Genomic DNA, 18,865 nt, shown 5'->3' with positions numbered 1-18,865 from the left:
CTGTAGTTAGCATACCTGAGATCTCCCCAAGCTCAGTGACTTTGGCAAGGTGGGAAGTTTGGTCATGAAGTCATGGAGGAAGGTAGAGCAGATATGGAAATACTGTGGGGTTTGACATGTTTCATGTACCATCCAGCTCACTTCCTCCCTCCCTCCTGCACTGTCCACTCCCTCATGCCCTCCATATCCTGTGTCCAGGTGTCTGCTCATTCTATTTCACCTTCAGTGGACAGATCGAGGGTATTACTTTTAGCAGAACTTTTTTACATTTTTTCATTCTTAGAGATGCCAAAAGGTAGATCTCTCATGTGCAAGCTTGACAGAGTGAGACAAGAATGTAGAGTCTTTCCCAATACACAAGCAGGTGATCACCCACTCATAAATACTGCCCTGGAAGGATGCCCTTCCACCACAGGAGGAAATCTAGCTGCTTGCTGGGCTGTTCACCTCGGCATCTTCAATAGGATGAACTCTGTATCAAAGAATCCGGAAACATTTGAAGACAGGAAAGGGTGCAGAGCAGTGAGGAGTAAACATAGATACTACAAGAAACAACTAGAGATTCTGGGAATTTCAGCCTCCAAAAGACATTTTAATTGAACATACATTTATGGGGTCCCTTTTATACATGTGCAGAGTTCTGTGGCCGATGTTGGGGAAAGGAACCTGCAAGATGTCCAGAAGGAGACAAAGCAGCTGTTTTCAAGTACTACAAAGACTCTGAAGTAGAAGAGGGATGGGGCGAGGACTGGGAAAGGGAGCCAGCATTTTATGAGTGTTTCCTACCTCGGGAGCTTTACATGTAGTGGGTATTTAATGTGCAATTTGAAATTCCCAGGCCCTGAGCCATGTGCAGGTGGCTGAGAAACCCTGTTCTCTTCCTTCCCCTCACACCTGTTGGCCCTTTGTTGAGCAGTCTTTTCTGCTTCAGAAAGCTTTGGGGTACAACTCATGGTCTGGCCTCATCAGGTGCCCACAAAGTAAACTCACATACTCACAAGCAATTGAGAGCTAACTCATGGCTCCAATCCATGAAGAAGTTAAAGTGGAGGGAGTCTGATTTACTGTCCATCAAGGACATTGTGGAAGGATCTCCAGCAATGGGTGGAAGTGTAGGCTCTAGAATTAGAAAGAATTCCAGTTCAGTGCTTTCCTGGTTTGGGCCAGTGACTTCATCTCTTTGAGCCCTCATGTCTCGAATTGTTTATGAGTGATAATAAAGCCTTCGCAATGCAGCTGTTGTAGGATTAAACAAATGTACGTAAAGAAGCTAACATATGGTAGGTTCTCCCTCCTTACCTTTGCAGCTCAAGGCTTTGAAACCTTCTATGTATCAGGAAGATCCACTGCAAGCCCTCTCCCTGGCACTAGCAAAAGGGAAAAGACTGTCTACAGGCCCAAATTAGAGCTAGTTCTTCAGCTTATAACCTAGTTATTGCTGTTTTTAGTTGGAGTTTACAAAGAAGTTTTCATGGATCTTAATGCTACCATTGGGCCTTGTCAGTCATTTTTGCACCACGGTATAAATGAGTTTAAAACACTTCTTCTAAAAGCAGGTTTTTGAAAGGAAGGGGGAAAATGGCACCAGACTCTCAGGGTCTGAGAGAAAAACCAAATTTGAAGGAATTATGAGCCTTGCATCCCTCTGCCATCTTTTTTTTAATGTTCCCTTTTGTCCATGCCTTATCAACAGGCAAAGCTTTCTATCATACAAAGCAACACAATATGCACATTTTCTAGTATAGTAGAAATAATTATTTTGGCTAAGTGTTGAGCAAAGCCACATAGATTAATTGGTTAAAAAAAATATTGTGTTTGCAAAAACTTCTGGTGTATATACCCCCAAGCCTTAATAAAAATTTTATAATCACAATCATGGATTCCAGCAGAGTTCACTTTAAAAAATAAATGTACAGGGGGCACCTGGGTGGCTCAGTTGGATAAGCATCTGGCTTTGGCTCAGGTCATGCTCTCTGGTTCATGGATTCAAGCCGTGCATCGGGCTCTATGCTGACAGCTAGCTCAGAGGCTGGAGCCTGCTTCGGATTCTCTCTCTCTGACCCTCCCCTGCTCGCACTCTCTCTGTGTCTCTCAAAAATAAATAAAAAACATTAAAAAATAAAAATAAATGTACAATGTAGATGGAAATGAATCATTTAGGAAATTATTGGCTGTGGCCAGAAGATACGAAGTTTAATTTTTCAACATACAGCATGAAGATATTACGTATTTAGCTCCACCCTGAATACTAGGGGAGGACATGCTGCTAGTTGTATGAGTAAATCGCTGACAGCAACTTTTACTTACTCAACTCGGAGGGGATGAGATTAAGAAACAGCTTCTCGTTAAGAAAGGAGGGTTTACATTTAAAAAAAAAAAAGAGGGTTTTTTAACTTTTTCCATTGCAAAATGGTGTAGTTCACTTCCTCTTCTGTGTTTTCTGCAGACCGCTACAGACTGTAACTGAATTGGGCTTTACTTCTCAGTACCAGCGAGCTGCGCTGAGTCTCTGGTGACATCTACTCTCTTCTTTGGGACCAAATTTCAAGTAACGTGAGGAGTTTTTGTCTCCCTGAGAGCACAGAGTAAGATCAGAAGAATTATGGGCTTTTATTTTCTCTCTTTTCCTTTAAACACCCGCCCTCCCATCTGCATTCTAACTCCACTGAGCGAGGGCAGTCAAGAAGGAGGGCAAGTAGCGGTCCGTATGCCTCGAAAACACTTCAGTGAATTCAGTAAAAAGAGGCTCTCCGAGACAAGAAGACTTAGGACTTTTTCTCAATTTATACTAGTTTGATTTTTTGAGTTCACATTTGTTTCTTGATTTTGGCTTATTCTCCTAAATTATTATGTATTTATATAAAGAACTTTATTCTGAGATATAACTGACTTATAAACATTATATTGGCTTCAGGTGTGCAATATAACAATTCACTATTTATATATATTATGAAATGATCACCACAATTAGTCTGGTTAAGATTTATCACAACATAGTTACAATTTTTTTCTCCTGATAACAAATTTTAAAGATCTATCTTCTTAGCAACTTTCAAATCTGCAATACAGTATTACTAACTGTAGTCACCATACTATACATTACCAATAACTTTTAAATTTATGGACGAATCACTGTAACTTTAAGAAAAATGAAATTATTAATATCTGAAGTAGGGAATCTTTGAGTGGATTAAAAATTTTTTTTAAATGTTTATTTATTTTTGAGAGAGAGAGAGCACGAGCAAGAAAGGCTCAGAGAGAGAAAGGAGACCCAGTATCCAATGCAGGCTCCAGGCTCTGAGCAGTCAGCACAGAGCCCAACACAGAGCTTGAACTCACGAGCTGCGAGATCATTACCTGAGCTGAAGTCTGACGCTTAATCAACTGAGCCACCTAGAATTTTTTTTAAAGCAAGTTAAAGTCAGTGGTTGTTGCATATGAGAATAAGTGAATATTTAATTTTCTGGCTCCAGCTGAAAATTTAGGATACAAAGAATGCTATAGCATGCAACAGGATGAAAGCTCAGAGCCCATGCCACTTAAATATACTGTCTAGTCTTTCCTTACTAGTTGTGCAATTCTCTGGACAAAATCCTTGAGTGGTTCTTAAAATCAGTCCTTCCTTTATGTATATACATATGTATATATACATACACACACACATACATAAGAACTCTATATATATGTGTGTATACACACACACACACACACACACACACACATACACACGGTTCTTGTAACTGTCTCATTGAAGATCTTTGGAGATCAGTTTAAGGTAAAAATGAGGTAAAACCAAAGCTGAATGATTGAAGAATGCATATTTCTACCTAGTGCAATTTCTAACTTGTTAAAAGTCAAGTGATATGACAACATAATCTTTGCCAAGCACTTGTAATATTTAGCTGTTTCTTGCTGTTCATATTTATTGACTGTTAATCCTTATTTCAAGTGACTGAGTCACCTCAATATTTGTGGGAAATAAACAAGGTATAAGTCAATTAATCAATGAGAAAAATTACTAATGGCTGACTTTAATCAAAGCCAGCTCAGAGTCTCAGTAAATCTCTGAAGTGAAGAAAGTAGTTCATTTCCCCTCTCCTACTCCCATCAACTATCATGAATAAATGAAATGAATAAATGGAAACCCAACCTTGTGGCCAGTATATAGCCAAACAGCCTGGAAGGAACATGCTGTTTCCTGGAAGAGATGAATCTAGTGAAAAACTTAAGGAAAAGAAAACAGAACGATTCACTACCAGCTGGGTACAAAGGAAGGCATAAATGGGTCAGAATTCAGGAAACAACTTACGATCATTATAAAGGTGCCCAAGAACTCAGAGATGGTTTCTTTAGCTAAGCGGCTCTTCAAGATCAGTCTTTGCTTGAAGTTCTTCTCCTTTTGTCCTTTTCCAGGCTGCATCTTGGGGTTTCTCCAAGGACCACTCTCCACCAATACCTGCTCCTTCTGGTCCCTACTTCACTGACACATGAAAATGAAGTTTTGACAACTGCTCGCAGATTCCTGGAGATGTCTGGTGAGAGTCTATGACTGTACAAACACTGTCCCAATTAGAACCCGTGACTTAATCCTCTTCTGGTGAAATTGTCATCTCCTGGTCACTGTTGTTTACTTGAATTAGCAAGTTAGAATCTGAAATTCCCCAGACGATCCTTTTTGTGCTTGATAGATTAATCATTACCTTTATTCTCAAGGTATTTTTTTTTCTCTGTTGGTTTTTGTTTTGTTTTTTTTCAAGAGATGAGAAAAGAGATGTTGTGGTGGTTGTGTTGCCAAACCACAGCAGTGGGCTCCCGTCCAGAAGAGATTTGCATGTTACACAATTGCAGACTTTCTGAGGTTTTTTTTCCTCCTGTTTAGAAGTGAGTGGTTGGGGTGTAGTTTGGGGTTGTCATATCAGGTACATATACATCCAGTGTAAACATTCTCTTCTGAAGGAACATTTCATGCACATCGGAGAATATGAGGAAAATACAGATGTGTTGTTCGTCAAGATTAATCCCTCTTGTTTTCTTCCAATGTATTTCAGTGATTTAATGACACCTCCCTCAGGGTGGTAAGAACAACTGCATCCATTCTAGAGATGGAAGAATTAACATACAGAGAGACCATTGCAAGGTTTACATTGCAAGTCTTTAGGACAGGCTGGGTCTCTTGCTTCGTTACTGTGGCTGGGTTTCATCTACTGAGGATAGATTGGGATCCAAGAATTAGAAGCAACTTGTTGACTTTCTTCTGAAGGAGGATTTCAGTTTGAAAATCTAGTTACCTCCTTTCATTTAGCATGAAATATTTAAGCAAAATTCATAGAAAGTAAACGATAGCACCTTGAAACTCTATATTGCTTGGAGATCACTGAGCCACAAAAAGATCAGTCTGAGTATATGCCATCCCAGTTAAACAAGAAAGGGGGTAAATACACTTACTAAGCCTTATGGATTATGCCATTTAAGTTTGATAAATTATCATCCTTACAGGTAACAAACTGTTTAGGACTAGCTTCCTGTCATGTCAGATACTTAAGCCTTGCTTTTTAAAGCTAGTTTGTCTGAAGAGATAAAATGCATCAGTTGTTTTTTAATACCAAGGCAGTCCCATGAAATGAGTACCCACGCTTTGTGCTTCCTTCCAACCCTCCCACAGAGAAGCCAGCTCTGTTTCAGGCCTTTCCCTACCTTTGCAGGAGGCCTATAGTCATTTCCAACCGAGGAAGCAGGCAGGAAGGGAGGGAGGTGAGATCTGGAGAAAACAGATGTTGACAGTCCAAGGACAGAAGGAGATACCTGATCTGTAGATGAGGTATAGAGTTTAGACCTAAAGAAGTTACAACTTACCCGAGGGCACACCATTGCAGAGCCAGCACAAGAATGCAGCATTTTGACTTTAATTCTTGGTTAAGTTATCATGGATACCACTGTCCCGAAGGATTACATGTGACTACACTATTCCCAAGTCCCAGTGGATGGACCAGAGAAACAGGACTTTATTGCTGTTTATTGCAACTAACATCACACAAGGGTGTTCTTTGGTCTGTTCATTCACTCATCTAAGAAATATTTATGGCATACTCATTATATGCCAAGCACTGCATTTTGCAAAGCACACAGGGTTCTGGCCCTTTATAGAGTCTAATGAGTCTAATGAGGAAGACAGGCATAGGTGAAATAATCACACACACAGAAATATGAAATCACAATTGAGCTTTAAAGATGTAAGACATACTTCTATGAGCAAATAAAAGAGGGGGATTTCACCTCAATGGAGATTTCTCGGATGGCTTCTCCAAGGAAATCATGTCTGAGCTGAGATCAGAAGTATGTGTAGGGCTTTTAACTACATGAAGTGGGGGAAGGAATTGCATGTTCAATGGCCTTGGGGAGTGGGGGTGGGAACGGGATAGTATTCTGACCGTTCTACTGACTGGCTCCCAGAGACGGTAAAGGAACACGGTGCATAATGAACCTGGAGCCATTGGTGGGAGTCAGACCATACATACTGAGCCCTTTAAATCACATTCAGGGCAAAGCAATGATAAGTCATGAAGGTGGTTTAAAGGAGAACACACCACCACCAAATGTGAGTTTAAGAAAACATCAACCAGACTATGTGGTGGGAAAGGGATTTCAGGATACCTAAAGTGATCAAACATGGGTCTACATATTCCAGAATTCCAGCACTGGTTGATGGCTTTGATAGGGAGAGAAATGGAAGGATTCAAGAGTTCTTTATATATTATATTAAAATTGGAAGAACTTGGTGGTTTGGATATGTAGAGTGAGGAGAGGAACACAGCAAAGTTGATTGTTGGGTCCCTGGATTGCTGGAGAAGGTGCTAGGCACTGGGCGAGAAAACACTTGAAAAGGACCAGGACTTCCATGGAAGATCATAACTTCTGCTTGTGCCAGTTAAACCTCAGGGGCTTTTTAGTGCTTTAGAGATAAGATGGTAAGTGGGAAATAATTTGGTTCTGGAGTCAGAGAAAAGGTCTGTGTACTCATAGATGTGATCACTGAAGCCAAGAATAAGGTGAGGTTGCCTACGGGGAGAATTTGAACAAAGCTGAGACTAAGTTTGTGGTGCTGAACACTCCACGCTCAGGTAGAGAAGAATGGAATCTTTGTTATGTTTTTTATTCTCCTCTTGGAGAACAGTCACACTTTGGCTTTCATCACTAAGAACTACTAACATCTCACTGATCATAACTTGCTCACATTCCTGTTTGCACTCTCATACCAAAGTTCCTATTGAAAACATGGGCCTGCTTAGATTTCATTCATTTATTCATTCACTCACTCACTCATTTGGAAAAGGTGTTACTGAGTATATACCATGCGTCAGGCACACCCCTGAGAAATTCAAAAATTACGAAGACAGACCTCTAGTATAGTCTAAGTGAAAAGACTTCTAAGTGAATATGTCATACAGTAAAATCGAAGCAAATGCAAAGCACTGAACTAAAATTCCAGCTATCACCACATGGACATCTAAAAGGTCACTATCCATTGTCAACATATTGACTTCTCCTGCTGCCAAGACTTCTAGAATGGTATTTCCTGAGACGCAGTGCCATGCTGACCCTCCAGGGCTAGCCCACCCACCTCTTTTAGATCCCCCTGACTGTCATTCCCTGACCCCAGCGTTGTCTTCTCTATCTGGTTATACTTTGAGTATCCATTTTGCATCTACTGATGGGATTCAACAAGTCTGGTGTTCATAAGGAGAACTATCTCACACTCTCGCTTCACTTCCCCAACCTCTTCTACTTGACCAACTTTACCTCTAGTTTAGTTCAGAAGCCCTTTGATGGCTTTTCCCCAGTAGTTTCTTTCCCAGGGCCTAAAAACAATTTTAGGTCTCAGAGTTGTTCCACCCAAATGCGTTGTTTTAGTTAGCTTGAGCCACTACAAAAGGACTGAAATTAGGGTGCCAGTGTAGTTGGGTTTGGGCGAGGACACACTTCCAGGTTTGTAGACAGTCACCTTCTTGCTGTATCTTCACATGGCTGAGAGAGACCTCCTAGCTTTTTACCCATTTTTTAGGGCACCAATCCCATAACAGGAACTCCACTCCCAGAACTTAATTCAAAACCAATTTCCTCCCAAGGACCCCACCTCCAAATACTACTACATTGGGGATTAGGGCCTTAACATATGAGTTTGGGGGCTGGGGAACATAAACAAGCAGTACACAGCAACCGTTTCGTTGGTTTTCTCCACATTCTTTCTTTTCTATCTGGGGGAAGAAATAACCAGTTCCCCTCATGCATAAAATCATATTACATTGAAAAAAATAAAACTAATTCAGAACTACTTAAATTAAAACATGCCAATTTCTCATAATCCCAGCCCTCAGAGATCATCACTGTGCTTATATTCAATTGCAGGTGGAAACATACCTCTCCAGAATTTATTCTCAGTAGATCTATATAAATATTTCCCCCCCCCCAATATTAGGTTTGTGGGGATTTTTGCACTTAAAATATTTTGTTCATCTTTCTATGCCAATGTATAACTCATCTTTTTAATAACTACATAATATTCCATGGTATAAATATGCCATAATGTAACAAGCTCCTTTGGATAGACAGTTGTTTTCAATTTTCCCCCTTTAAATGAACATACTCATATATACACTTATGTACCTCTTAGTACAACTTCCTTGAAATTGAATTATTTTCTGATCAAAGAATATGCATATATCAAGTGTTATAAAAGTACTGATTGCTACCATTCTTTTCAATATTGGTTAATGTAAATCCTTTCAATCTCTTTCCAATAGTTTGGAAATGATATTGTTTTAATATGCATTTATTTGGTCAATGGTGAGGTCAAGGATCTTTCATGTGTTAGCTATTTGTACTTAATCTTTTATAAATTTTATATTTAAAATTCAAAAATTTTATTTTTATCCTCTACCCAATTTTCAATGTAATGTTTAATTTTTATTTATTAATTTTTTAATGTTTATTTTTGAGAGAGAGAAAGAGAGAGAGAACAGGCAGGTTCCATGATTAGCACTAAGTCCAACATGGGGCTCGATCTCATGACTGTGAAATGAGGACCTGATCCAAAATTAAGAGTTGGACACTTAACTGACTGAATCACGTGCAGCTATTTATTAATTTTTGCCACTCTTTACAATATAAGATATAAATCTTTTATCTGTTATACATGGCAAACCATTTTCCAGTTAATCATTTATCTTTAACTTAAGATGGTATTTGGTTGCTATATAGAAGTTTAGAAAATTTATGTCCTCAAGTCTATATACATTTTCCTGTATGTTTTTTAACTTTGTTATTTATCCTAATAAAGACCTGATCTATACCAAAATTACAAAAGTATTAAACTTTGTCCTATACTTTTCCAGTATTTTCCTGATGTTACTTTTCACACGTAAATTTAAATTTTTTCTCGATTATAATGTATAGCGTAAGGTAGGACTCTAATGTATTTCCCAACTATTTTGACAAGTTTTCCAACACTATTTACTTGAAACTTCATCTATCCTACATAAAAATTCCCCAATATAAAACTGTGATTCTTAATTACTCTAGTCCTACTATACTTTTAATGTCTTTATGGTTAGAGAAGGTACCCCCTCAATATTATTTTCAAATATTTATTAGCTAGGTGAACTTTAGAATCATTTAGAATCATTTTTTAAGTTCTATCTCCTCCCACCATTAAGGAGAAAGCTTCAACATTATAGATAAAGTCATAATACGAATTTTCCCATCCAGTTATATAATTCCCATCTCTCCATTTATTCTTCTTTTTTATGTTCTCAAGCAAAATTACATGGTACCCATTCTCCACTGGGTCTTGTAAATTCTTAAGTTTATTTGATACCTAGTTACCTTTATTTTTGGAGTAAGGATGAAATCCCTTATTTTATTCTATTTTCTTACTGACCATGATAAGCAAAGCTGCCCATCCTAATGAACTTTCTTATAGTTTCACATAAATTTCTAGTTGATATTGTAGTGAAAATTCTTAGTTGCTTAACTTGGCATCTATTAAATCCTCTTTCTAGTAGTACCAGATTTTCATTTGGGTATCTTCTTTTTATTCTATGCAAGTATAGGCTTTGGGAGAAAGATTATTTATACTCAGGTTTAAAGGTAAACACTGATGAGTGTAAGCCTATCAGAATCATTTTCCCACCCTCAAAAACATGCCTACCTCAGGAATAATAATGTGATTTAATTTGGGCCAAAAAATTTGAGGGGAACTTTTCTGGGGCTTTGGAAAGGAATTCCTCAATTCTTTGAAAGCTCTAAGAATCCAGTTCTCTATCACCTCTTGGACATGAACAGGGAAGGTTATAGCCCCAAATACTACAGACACCCATCCTATAATCTTGAGGGGAACAAGGCTTCTAATTAAATCAGTAGAATATAATATGAACTGTAAATAATCATCATTTACTCTTTTCCTTTTTTAATATTCCTATTTTTTCTTGCCTTATAATATGGGCAGAAATCATTATAAAATACTGAATCGTAATAATGAAAACAGGCATTCTTGTGTTGTTTCCAATTTAAAGACAATGCCTTGATTGTACCATTCATTGCTTCATATTCCTTGTTTATCATACTAAGACTTCTTAAAAATGTACTAAGAAGTGTTATTTTTAAAACAGGAATAGATACTGGGTTTCATCAAATGTCTTCTGGATATTTAATGAGGAAATTGCATTTCAAATTATTGTTAATCATTATGTCATTAATTAATTATACTATATTTTAAATGTTCTCCTGCTAAAATATCCTTGTGTTTCTGAGAAGGTCCGTACTTGTCATGATACACATACACATTAGTACCACTAGATTTAATTTTCTGATATTTAGGTTTTGATTACTTTTTTGGGCTTGGATATTCAGCATTAATATTATAAATAAGGTGATTTGTGTTTTGTCAGACTTCGATATCAGACTAATACCCACCATAAACAAACTAGAAAGATTTCCATATTTCTCTAATCCATAGAACTGTTTAAATAATCCAATAGATATCTGTTCCCTAAAAAATGATGGGCTCCATTTATATATAAATATGAACCAAGCTCCTCTATGGGTAGTAGATCTTTGAGTATCTATCGCAGTTACTATTGCTTATGTCTTAAGTGAATTTTGGTCACTGATGCTTTCCTATACATTCTTTTATTTACTGTAGGTTTTAAAAATTAATACAGACACATCATATAGTTTTAAAGAATCTTTTTTCATTTCAAACACTATTTACTTTCCTCTTATTGGCCTCAGTTGCCAGAAGCATACTATTTTTATTATTATATTTGAAGAAGCATGCCTTGATTTTCTTTGTCAATTATTTTCTTTTATTTAAAATCAACTAGCTTCTGAATGAATGAAATCTTGCCATTTTCAACAATGTGGATGGAGCTAGAACATATTATGCTAAGTGAAATAAGTCAGAGAAAGACAAATATCATATGATTTCACTCCTGTGGAATTTAAGAATAGGGGAAGGGAAGGAAAAATAAGATAAGAACAAAGAGGGAGGCAAACCACAAAAGACTAATAAATACAGAAAACAAACTGAGGGTTGCTTGCGGGAGGGAGGTGGGAGATGGGCTCGATGGGTGATGGGTACTAAGGAGGGCACGTGTGATGAGCACTGGGTGTTGTATGTAAGTGAGGAATCACTGAATTCTACTTCTGAAACCAATATTGCACTGTATATTAACTAAAATTTAAATTAAAACAAGTAACGTAAGTTAACAAAAGAAAATAAAACAAACTAGTTTCTTGTTTTTCCTCATATATTTCTCAATTCATTTAAATTTCTTTTACTGTTCTTATCTTATTTTTTTAGGTTTACTGATTAATTTATTTTCATTTTTATACAACATTGTTTAACATATTTCTAGGGACCAAACAAAGGTGGTCGATCTGTGAAGAAACGTAAAGGGATGAAGACAAAATGCCCAGGACAGAGGTTACCTGTCAGGCAGTGGGAGAACAGGCAGATTTGAGGAACCACACAAGGACTGACAGGTAACGGTCCTATTGCTCATCGTAAACTGGGAGGTGGCTTCGTAAATGTTCACTGAATCATTGATTTTTATACTTCATGTCTGTTTTGTTAATGAAGTGAAAAAAGAAAATAGCATCGAAAATAACAGAAAAAAACGAGCTCCCTTCTTCACTCTCCTCACTGATTTCACCCTGTACATCCTTGAGAGAGGAATCTTTTTAAAACATGATTTAACTGCAACATTCCCTTCCCTAAAACGGATTGATTCCCCATTCTCTGAAGGGTAAAATCCAAACTCCCTACACTGACATTCAAGGTCTTCCACAAATATCGCTCTTCCTCAGCTGCCCAAAGATATATAACAATTTCCCCCCAACAGGATGCACTCCATTTTATCCAGAAGGTCCCATATGGCTCCCACAAAATGCCTTGCTCATTTCTTTTCTTTGAATTTATTTATTTAAATTCAAGTTAGTTAACGTACAGTGTAGTATTGGTTTCGGGAGTAGAACCCCAGAGATTCATCACTTACATGTAACACCCAGTTCTCATCACAAGTGCCCTCCTTAATGCCCCTCCCCCATTTAGCCCATCCTCCCCGCCAGTTCCATCTGTGTTGTGTCAAATGGCAAGATTTCAATTTTGATTGCCAAGTAATATTCCATTATACACACACAAACACATGCACACCACATCTTCTTCACTCATTCATCAGTCGATGGACATTTCAGCTCTTCGTAATTTGGCTATTGTTGATAGCGCTGCTATAAACATTGGGGTGCATGTGCCTCTTCAAATCTGGTATTTGCAGAGTAGTGCAATTGCTGGGTCATAGGGTAGTTTAATTTTTAATTTTTAATTTTTTGAGAAACCTCCGTACTGTTTCCCAGAGTGGCTGCTCCAGTTTCCATTCCCAACAGTGCAAAAGTGTTCCCCTTTCTCTGCCTCCTTGCCAACACCTGTTGTTTCCTGAGTTGTTAACTTAAATTGACTTATTTCTGCCTACAAGTCCTTGCTTGTGTTCTATCCTTTCATCTGGAATGCCCATTCTCTGCCTCTCTTCCTGTCCAAACTTTATACTCATCTCTTCTTATTAAGGTCAAGCCCTCTTTCTAAGTCATTTATGAACCCTTTCTCACAATTCCAATCAACAGTGGAATATCCCATAATCAAAGCCTATACTCCCACAATCAAATGCCGATACCACTCATGGTATAAATTGCTCACTTCAGCCTTAAATAGATACAGTTTCTGAACCCTTCCTATCTGTGTGTGTATGTATATGTGTATATATGAATGTGTTTTTTTCCTCCTCATATGCATATAAGCTCTTCAAAAGTAAGAACTATTTTTTATGTTACTTGGTATGGCCTAAAAGGTTTAGCATAGTAAACATCTGTCATATAAATAAATAAATTCTTTCAAAAAGTTTTTCATGACATGGAATGCTTTGAAAATGCCTCACAATAAAATAAAACTTAGACACAGTTTTCAAAATGAATTCTATTGTTAATGTATCGAAATGTGTCTATCTTATATTATGTGCTGTGATATTTATATTTCCCCGTGGGCCTTCCTTTCAGAAATATTTTTACTTAAATGGCATTCTAATGGAACCATTTTTATCCAGACCCCATGGTACAGGGACATTTTTATATGACCCAAGAAGCAAATTTTTATTTATTTCATTTTTTTATTTTAATTTTTTTAATGTAATTTATTGTCAAGTTAGCTAACACATAGTATATAAGGTGTGCTCTTGGCTTCGGGAGGGAAACAAACTTTTAAAAGTTCAACTTAAACAAAATTGACCAATAATGTGCACACTAGAACCTCTGTCCTATCCTGTCCCATGTCCTGAGACTCACCTTATCTATGACCCCTCGTCAGGAGGCTTCAGGAGTAAGGTAAGGAATGGTGTGTCTTAGAGGTTGATGAGAGGTAGATGAGGCTTTGGGAAAGAATAGAGAGATTACAGAGTCCCATCAAGGTAGCCCTGTCAAATGTTCTACATTATTTTGGGGCGCCTAGGTGGCTCAGTCAGTTGAGTATCCAGCTTCAGCTCAGGTCATGATCTCATGGTTCGTGGGTTCGAGCCCTGCATCAGGTTCTGTGCTGACAGCTAGCTCAGAGCCTAGAGCCTGTCTTCGGATTCTGTGTTTCCCTCTCTCTCTGACCCTCCCCTTCTCTCACTGTCTCTCTCAAAAATAAATAAAAACATAAAAAAATTATTTTAATGTTCTACATTATTTTAATGTACTCCAAATTCATGAATTAGGAAACCTGTAAATCTCTCTTTACCAAACACACAAATCATCTCACAATAAAATGATCATCATAGAAATAAAATTTAAGAAGTATTTATGGAGAATGAAGTATGGGCAGAATGCTGGCCCTTTTTAAAATAGCTTTTCATGTTTATCAAGCATTTGCACAAGACATTTATTTTTACCTCAGAAGAATCATGTAAAGTAAAAGGGGCAGATATAAATTACAGACTTTTGTGACTTGGCCTGCCCTTTGTACTACGTCAATGCTTAGAAGGTTAGAAACTATGCTGACTGTGTTAGATACCCTGCACCTGGTGTGCCCACGGCACGCGATCTTTGAATAAACACGTGGCGTTAGGGAGAGAAGGGAATCCTCACTTTCAGTTGAAGAAACTGAAGCCAAAGAGCTAGCAGTGACCTGTTCAAAACCATGTAGTTAGTGGGACAGTGAGGATTCACATCTAAACCTTTGGACTCTGGATCCAATATGCTTTCTGCCATTGCTTGGACACAACAGACAAATCTGACTTTGCCACAAACTGGAAGATTTTGGCTTATGGGTAGATTTTTATTCAACCTTTCCTAATTTCTTTATAAGTATGCTATTTTATAGAATGAACACACTATAATTGGGAGAAGGTTTCTTGGGTAGAATTGCAGATCTGCGAGAATGAGGCTGAGGCCAAGGGCTTGGCAAGGGCCACCTGGTCTGGATGGACTCCACAGCCCCAGCCATGTGCATCTCTCAGTCACACAATGCTGATCACAAAGGCTGGGAATGATCTCGTACCAATTCATTTCCAGAACTACAAAAACAAAAGCAGGTGCCCTCCTGATGGTGCATCAGCAACAACAACTGTGTATAGCTCTGTCAGTATTATAAGTGCAACTTTAGTATTTCAGAAGCCTAAATTATTCACTAATTTGGGGATTGGGGTGAGGAGTCACACAAAGATGCCCATTCCTCTGGAAGTCCATGCACCCCTCGCCCCCCACTAGCAAGGGTGCTGGACACAATATCCTGAGAAAGACATTGAAGTTCCCCCTAATCTCTCAGCATTTAGGATAGGAATCCATTGCTTTGCAAACTCTGCCAGTGGAGACCCCCAAATGCCTATCGGTTGCTGCATAATAGCCCAGTTTGCTATAGTCCATATGGACTCCATATAGTCCTGAGAACCTGGGACTTTCCTTCTTGTTCTAGCATGTAGCCAACACTCTGTCAGTTGGTTATATTGTCAGTCACATGTATGAAAGTGCTAGATCAGAGGGCTTTCCTTTCAGAAGCTACTGCACAAATTTTAATTCTAACTGCTCCATTAAGCCAGAGGGCACAAATATATGTTTTTAGAGCTCTTTTCAGGGTAGCCCTTTTTATATTTGTTGTAGCACAATGGGGAGAAACAGCAATGAGCACTGATGCACTTCCCAGTAAAGAGATTAAGTAAAGGGTTTAAGTAGAGGGTGACTTTTACCTGATCCTCAGAGATGGTGTGGCACCCTAAGCTAAAGAACATCCTGGAGTTCTCTCTCCAGAGACTTGTAGGAGACTTCCATGAGACTCTGAGGCACACATAGCAGGCAAATTACCCTCATCTCCTGAATCCACTAAAGGTGAATTTTTTTTAATTTTTAAAAATTTTAAAAAATTTAGCTTCTTGGCTAATGAAAAATATAGTGGCTTCTGAAATTTTTAAAAACAAAATTATAGTTTCAAATAGATCATTATCTAGGAACTCATTGCAAATATGCCACTGGTAGCAAAGCTTTTGTCCTTGGTAGTAAGTTAAGAGTGTGTTTTGATACGCTGTATTTCTCAATGGAAATACGCTGTATTTCTCACAATACTTCTAAACACCTTCTTCTCAACAAAGAGTTTGGAGACTGTGATAGTGGCCACCCATATAGACCTTTTGCAGATTAATCTCTGAATAATTGATCAAATCCCCACATAGCCAAAGTGCTTAAACAACTGACCTGATAAAAGTAACCAATCAATTAATAATCACGTAAGCAGGACAGAAAAAATTTAAAGTCAACTCCATTTTGACTGAATCATCTGAATTGAACATAGTTATAACTAATGTGTGATTGGTGAGCAGATCTTTGACTCCATGATTTTCATGACCTCTACGAACTGACTTTATTGATCTTCTATTTACCCAAACATTTGCTCTGGGAGAATTTGTTTAAGGGAAAGTGTGTTGACTAAAAGCAAGGTCACTTTTACTTTTGTTTGTTCTATGATATCAAAGGGTTTAACTGTTGAAATTTGGAATGCTACTAAAGAACATGAAGGAAAACATTACAATTAGTTTAAAACAAAATGGCGTTACTTACACTTATCAAATGAGCATTTAAGTATAATTTTAAAATATCTGTTTTATTTGGTACATGGAGAAAGGTGAAGTGATATCTTTCTATCCACTGTCTGAAACATATTGGGCATATTGCCTGTGTTGTCTATAGTATGATATATTGTTTTTATCCACATTGGTTTGGTTCAGTTCAATAAACAGTTTTTGAGTGTACAAGTGTCTGCCACTGTGCTAGGTCCTGGGGACATGAAGATCGATGAAAGCAGCCTGGACCTTCAACATTATCTCAATATAATTAAGAAACCACAGAGATTACTGGTAAATTTGATAAATGCATGAATGATCAAACTGGGTGAACCCTAAGTACATAGAATTCCTGGAACTTCTTGTCCCTAAAAAGATGTTAAAGAGAAAGGCTGACTCTCTTGTGAAAGGAGATTATCTTTTGAATGGAATCAACTGAGACCCAAGATGTTGTCTTCAGCTTCATAGGTCTACAATTTAATTTTACTATGCTTCCCAAATGTGACTATGCCCTGGAACCCTGACAATTCAGGAGATGCTAACTAATAAATGACATGCCTGTTTATTATTTGCAATGTGAAAATCCACCATGTTACTCCTCTTGGTTGATCTGCACACACCTCTTCAGTGGTAACATATTCATAGAACCAACTTGGGAATTATGTATTAGAACAGGGGGAACTGGCTGCCTTAACAATTGCTTCTTCCACCCACAAGCTGGCTCCCTTCAAAAAATTTGCTTCCCATTCTACACTCAAGGATTCTCTCTGGAGGCTCCAAATCCACCTGATCTGATGACTGCATCTTGTTGGCTTCTTTTCATACTCCATTTTCCTCAACCAGGTTTTCACCATTCAGTTCAACTAGTTTGGGATTGCTATTTCCTTAGGTGGTCCCTGGTCTTCAACCTGACCTTCTACATTGCTTCTGTCCTTCAGATAACTCTTAAAAAAGTATAGAAACTCCTGAAAAGTAAAAAGTTATCCTTCAGATAACTTGCTTCCAGCAACTAGAATCCCCCTCCAACCAATAGTCTAGCTTATCTTTCATCCTTATCACTTTGTCCTGGAGAGAATTCAAATAGTAACCTGATTCACTCATTTTTACCATGGGGATCTATTCATGGAAGGGACTAGAACATTTTTCCATTGGTTATGACTCCATTAGCAGTTCTGGAGACCATCCTTCTTTTGAGAGAGAGAAGAGGGTGGGGTTGAATTTGTAGGCCCTGGAATCAAGAGAGCTTGAGTTTCTATCTTCCTGTCACCACTCAATAGCTGTGGAGCTTTGGGAAAGTTATTAACTTTTTTTGCACCTCAGTGTCCTTATTTGTAGAAAGGGAATAATAATAATAAGGCTGTTCTGAGGAATAAATGAGTTATTTTATAGAACACAATCCATGTGGCACAGAGTAAGCACACAATACTTATCCCTGCTCTTTGTCTAAACTTTTTCTAGATTACAAGCAGTCCCTTTTTTTAATGCAGCACAGTGACCTCAGATGTTTCACAATACAATTGAGTGGGTTGTAGTTTCAGAGTAACACCCTCTTTGATTTGATACAGGACGAGATTAGATTAGATAGTACATTAATTTTGCATTCCATCTCTAGGGTATGCAACTTAGCAGCTGCCTAATCACAGTGACCACAGCCATCACTTATTGAGCACTTTTTATGTGCCAGGCACCCCGCAAATTGCTTTAGGAATATTACCACACATAATACTGACAACATCTTACAAAGGAATATATTGTCTGTGCAGTTCTAAAGTTGAGGAAACTAGGCTTCCTGGCCTTAGGAAATTTGCTTGGGATGGGAAGCAACAGGAGGTACTCTGATATGAAACAGAGTCTTCCTAGTTTCAGAACCCATGCGTTTTCCAGAATGCTGAATTGTCTCCCTCATAAAATTCAAAGCGACCTTTTTGTTAAGTTGTCTGCATAGTGTAGGGGCAACTTCTTAAAGACTACTCAAATAATGACACAGATCTCTTTGTCCATAATCAATTCAGGCCAGATGTCCAGATCTTCTTGGGACAGCACTGATTGTACCTTTTGGCTTTAGGCTATCCTGCATTTTATTTGTTTTGCTTCTATTTTTGCTATTGTTACTTTGGCACCAATTCAGGATTCCTTATCTTAATGGGAACCAATGAATTGTACTTTTCTGACTAGCCCTCTGACTGAAAACCAATTCACTAATTGTAGAGTTAATGAATTCTTTTTTTTTTTTT

The 18,865-nt window shown here is 38.0% G+C and overlaps 2 protein-coding genes across 4 annotated transcripts in view; one reads left to right on the top strand and one right to left on the bottom strand.

Annotated features, from left to right (window-relative positions):
• AQP9 (aquaporin 9) overlaps positions 1-4,437 on the bottom strand; it is a 48,515-nt gene extending 44,078 nt beyond the window's left edge. The window contains exon 1 of the mRNA XM_029950727.1: positions 4,310-4,437. Within this exon, the coding sequence (XP_029806587.1) occupies positions 4,310-4,420 (111 nt within the window). The 5' untranslated portion in view covers positions 4,421-4,437. The remainder of the gene's footprint in view (positions 1-4,309) is intronic.
• A 10-nt stretch (positions 4,438-4,447) lies between these two features.
• Positions 4,448-18,865, top strand: part of ALDH1A2 (aldehyde dehydrogenase 1 family member A2) — a 161,249-nt gene continuing 146,831 nt past the window's right edge. For all 3 annotated transcript variants that reach the window (XM_029950725.1, XM_029950726.1, XM_029950723.1), the window contains exons 1-2: positions 4,448-4,535; positions 11,913-12,039. The gene's annotated coding sequence lies outside the window, so the exon portion shown is untranslated. The remainder of the gene's footprint in view (positions 4,536-11,912; positions 12,040-18,865) is intronic.

Source organism: Suricata suricatta, chromosome 9 (assembly GCF_006229205.1).
Source record: "Suricata suricatta isolate VVHF042 chromosome 9, meerkat_22Aug2017_6uvM2_HiC, whole genome shotgun sequence".
Taxonomy (NCBI): Eukaryota; Metazoa; Chordata; class Mammalia; order Carnivora; family Herpestidae; genus Suricata; species Suricata suricatta.
The sequence above is the reverse complement of the archived record's forward strand: the minus strand, read 5'-3'. Positions and strand labels throughout refer to the sequence as shown.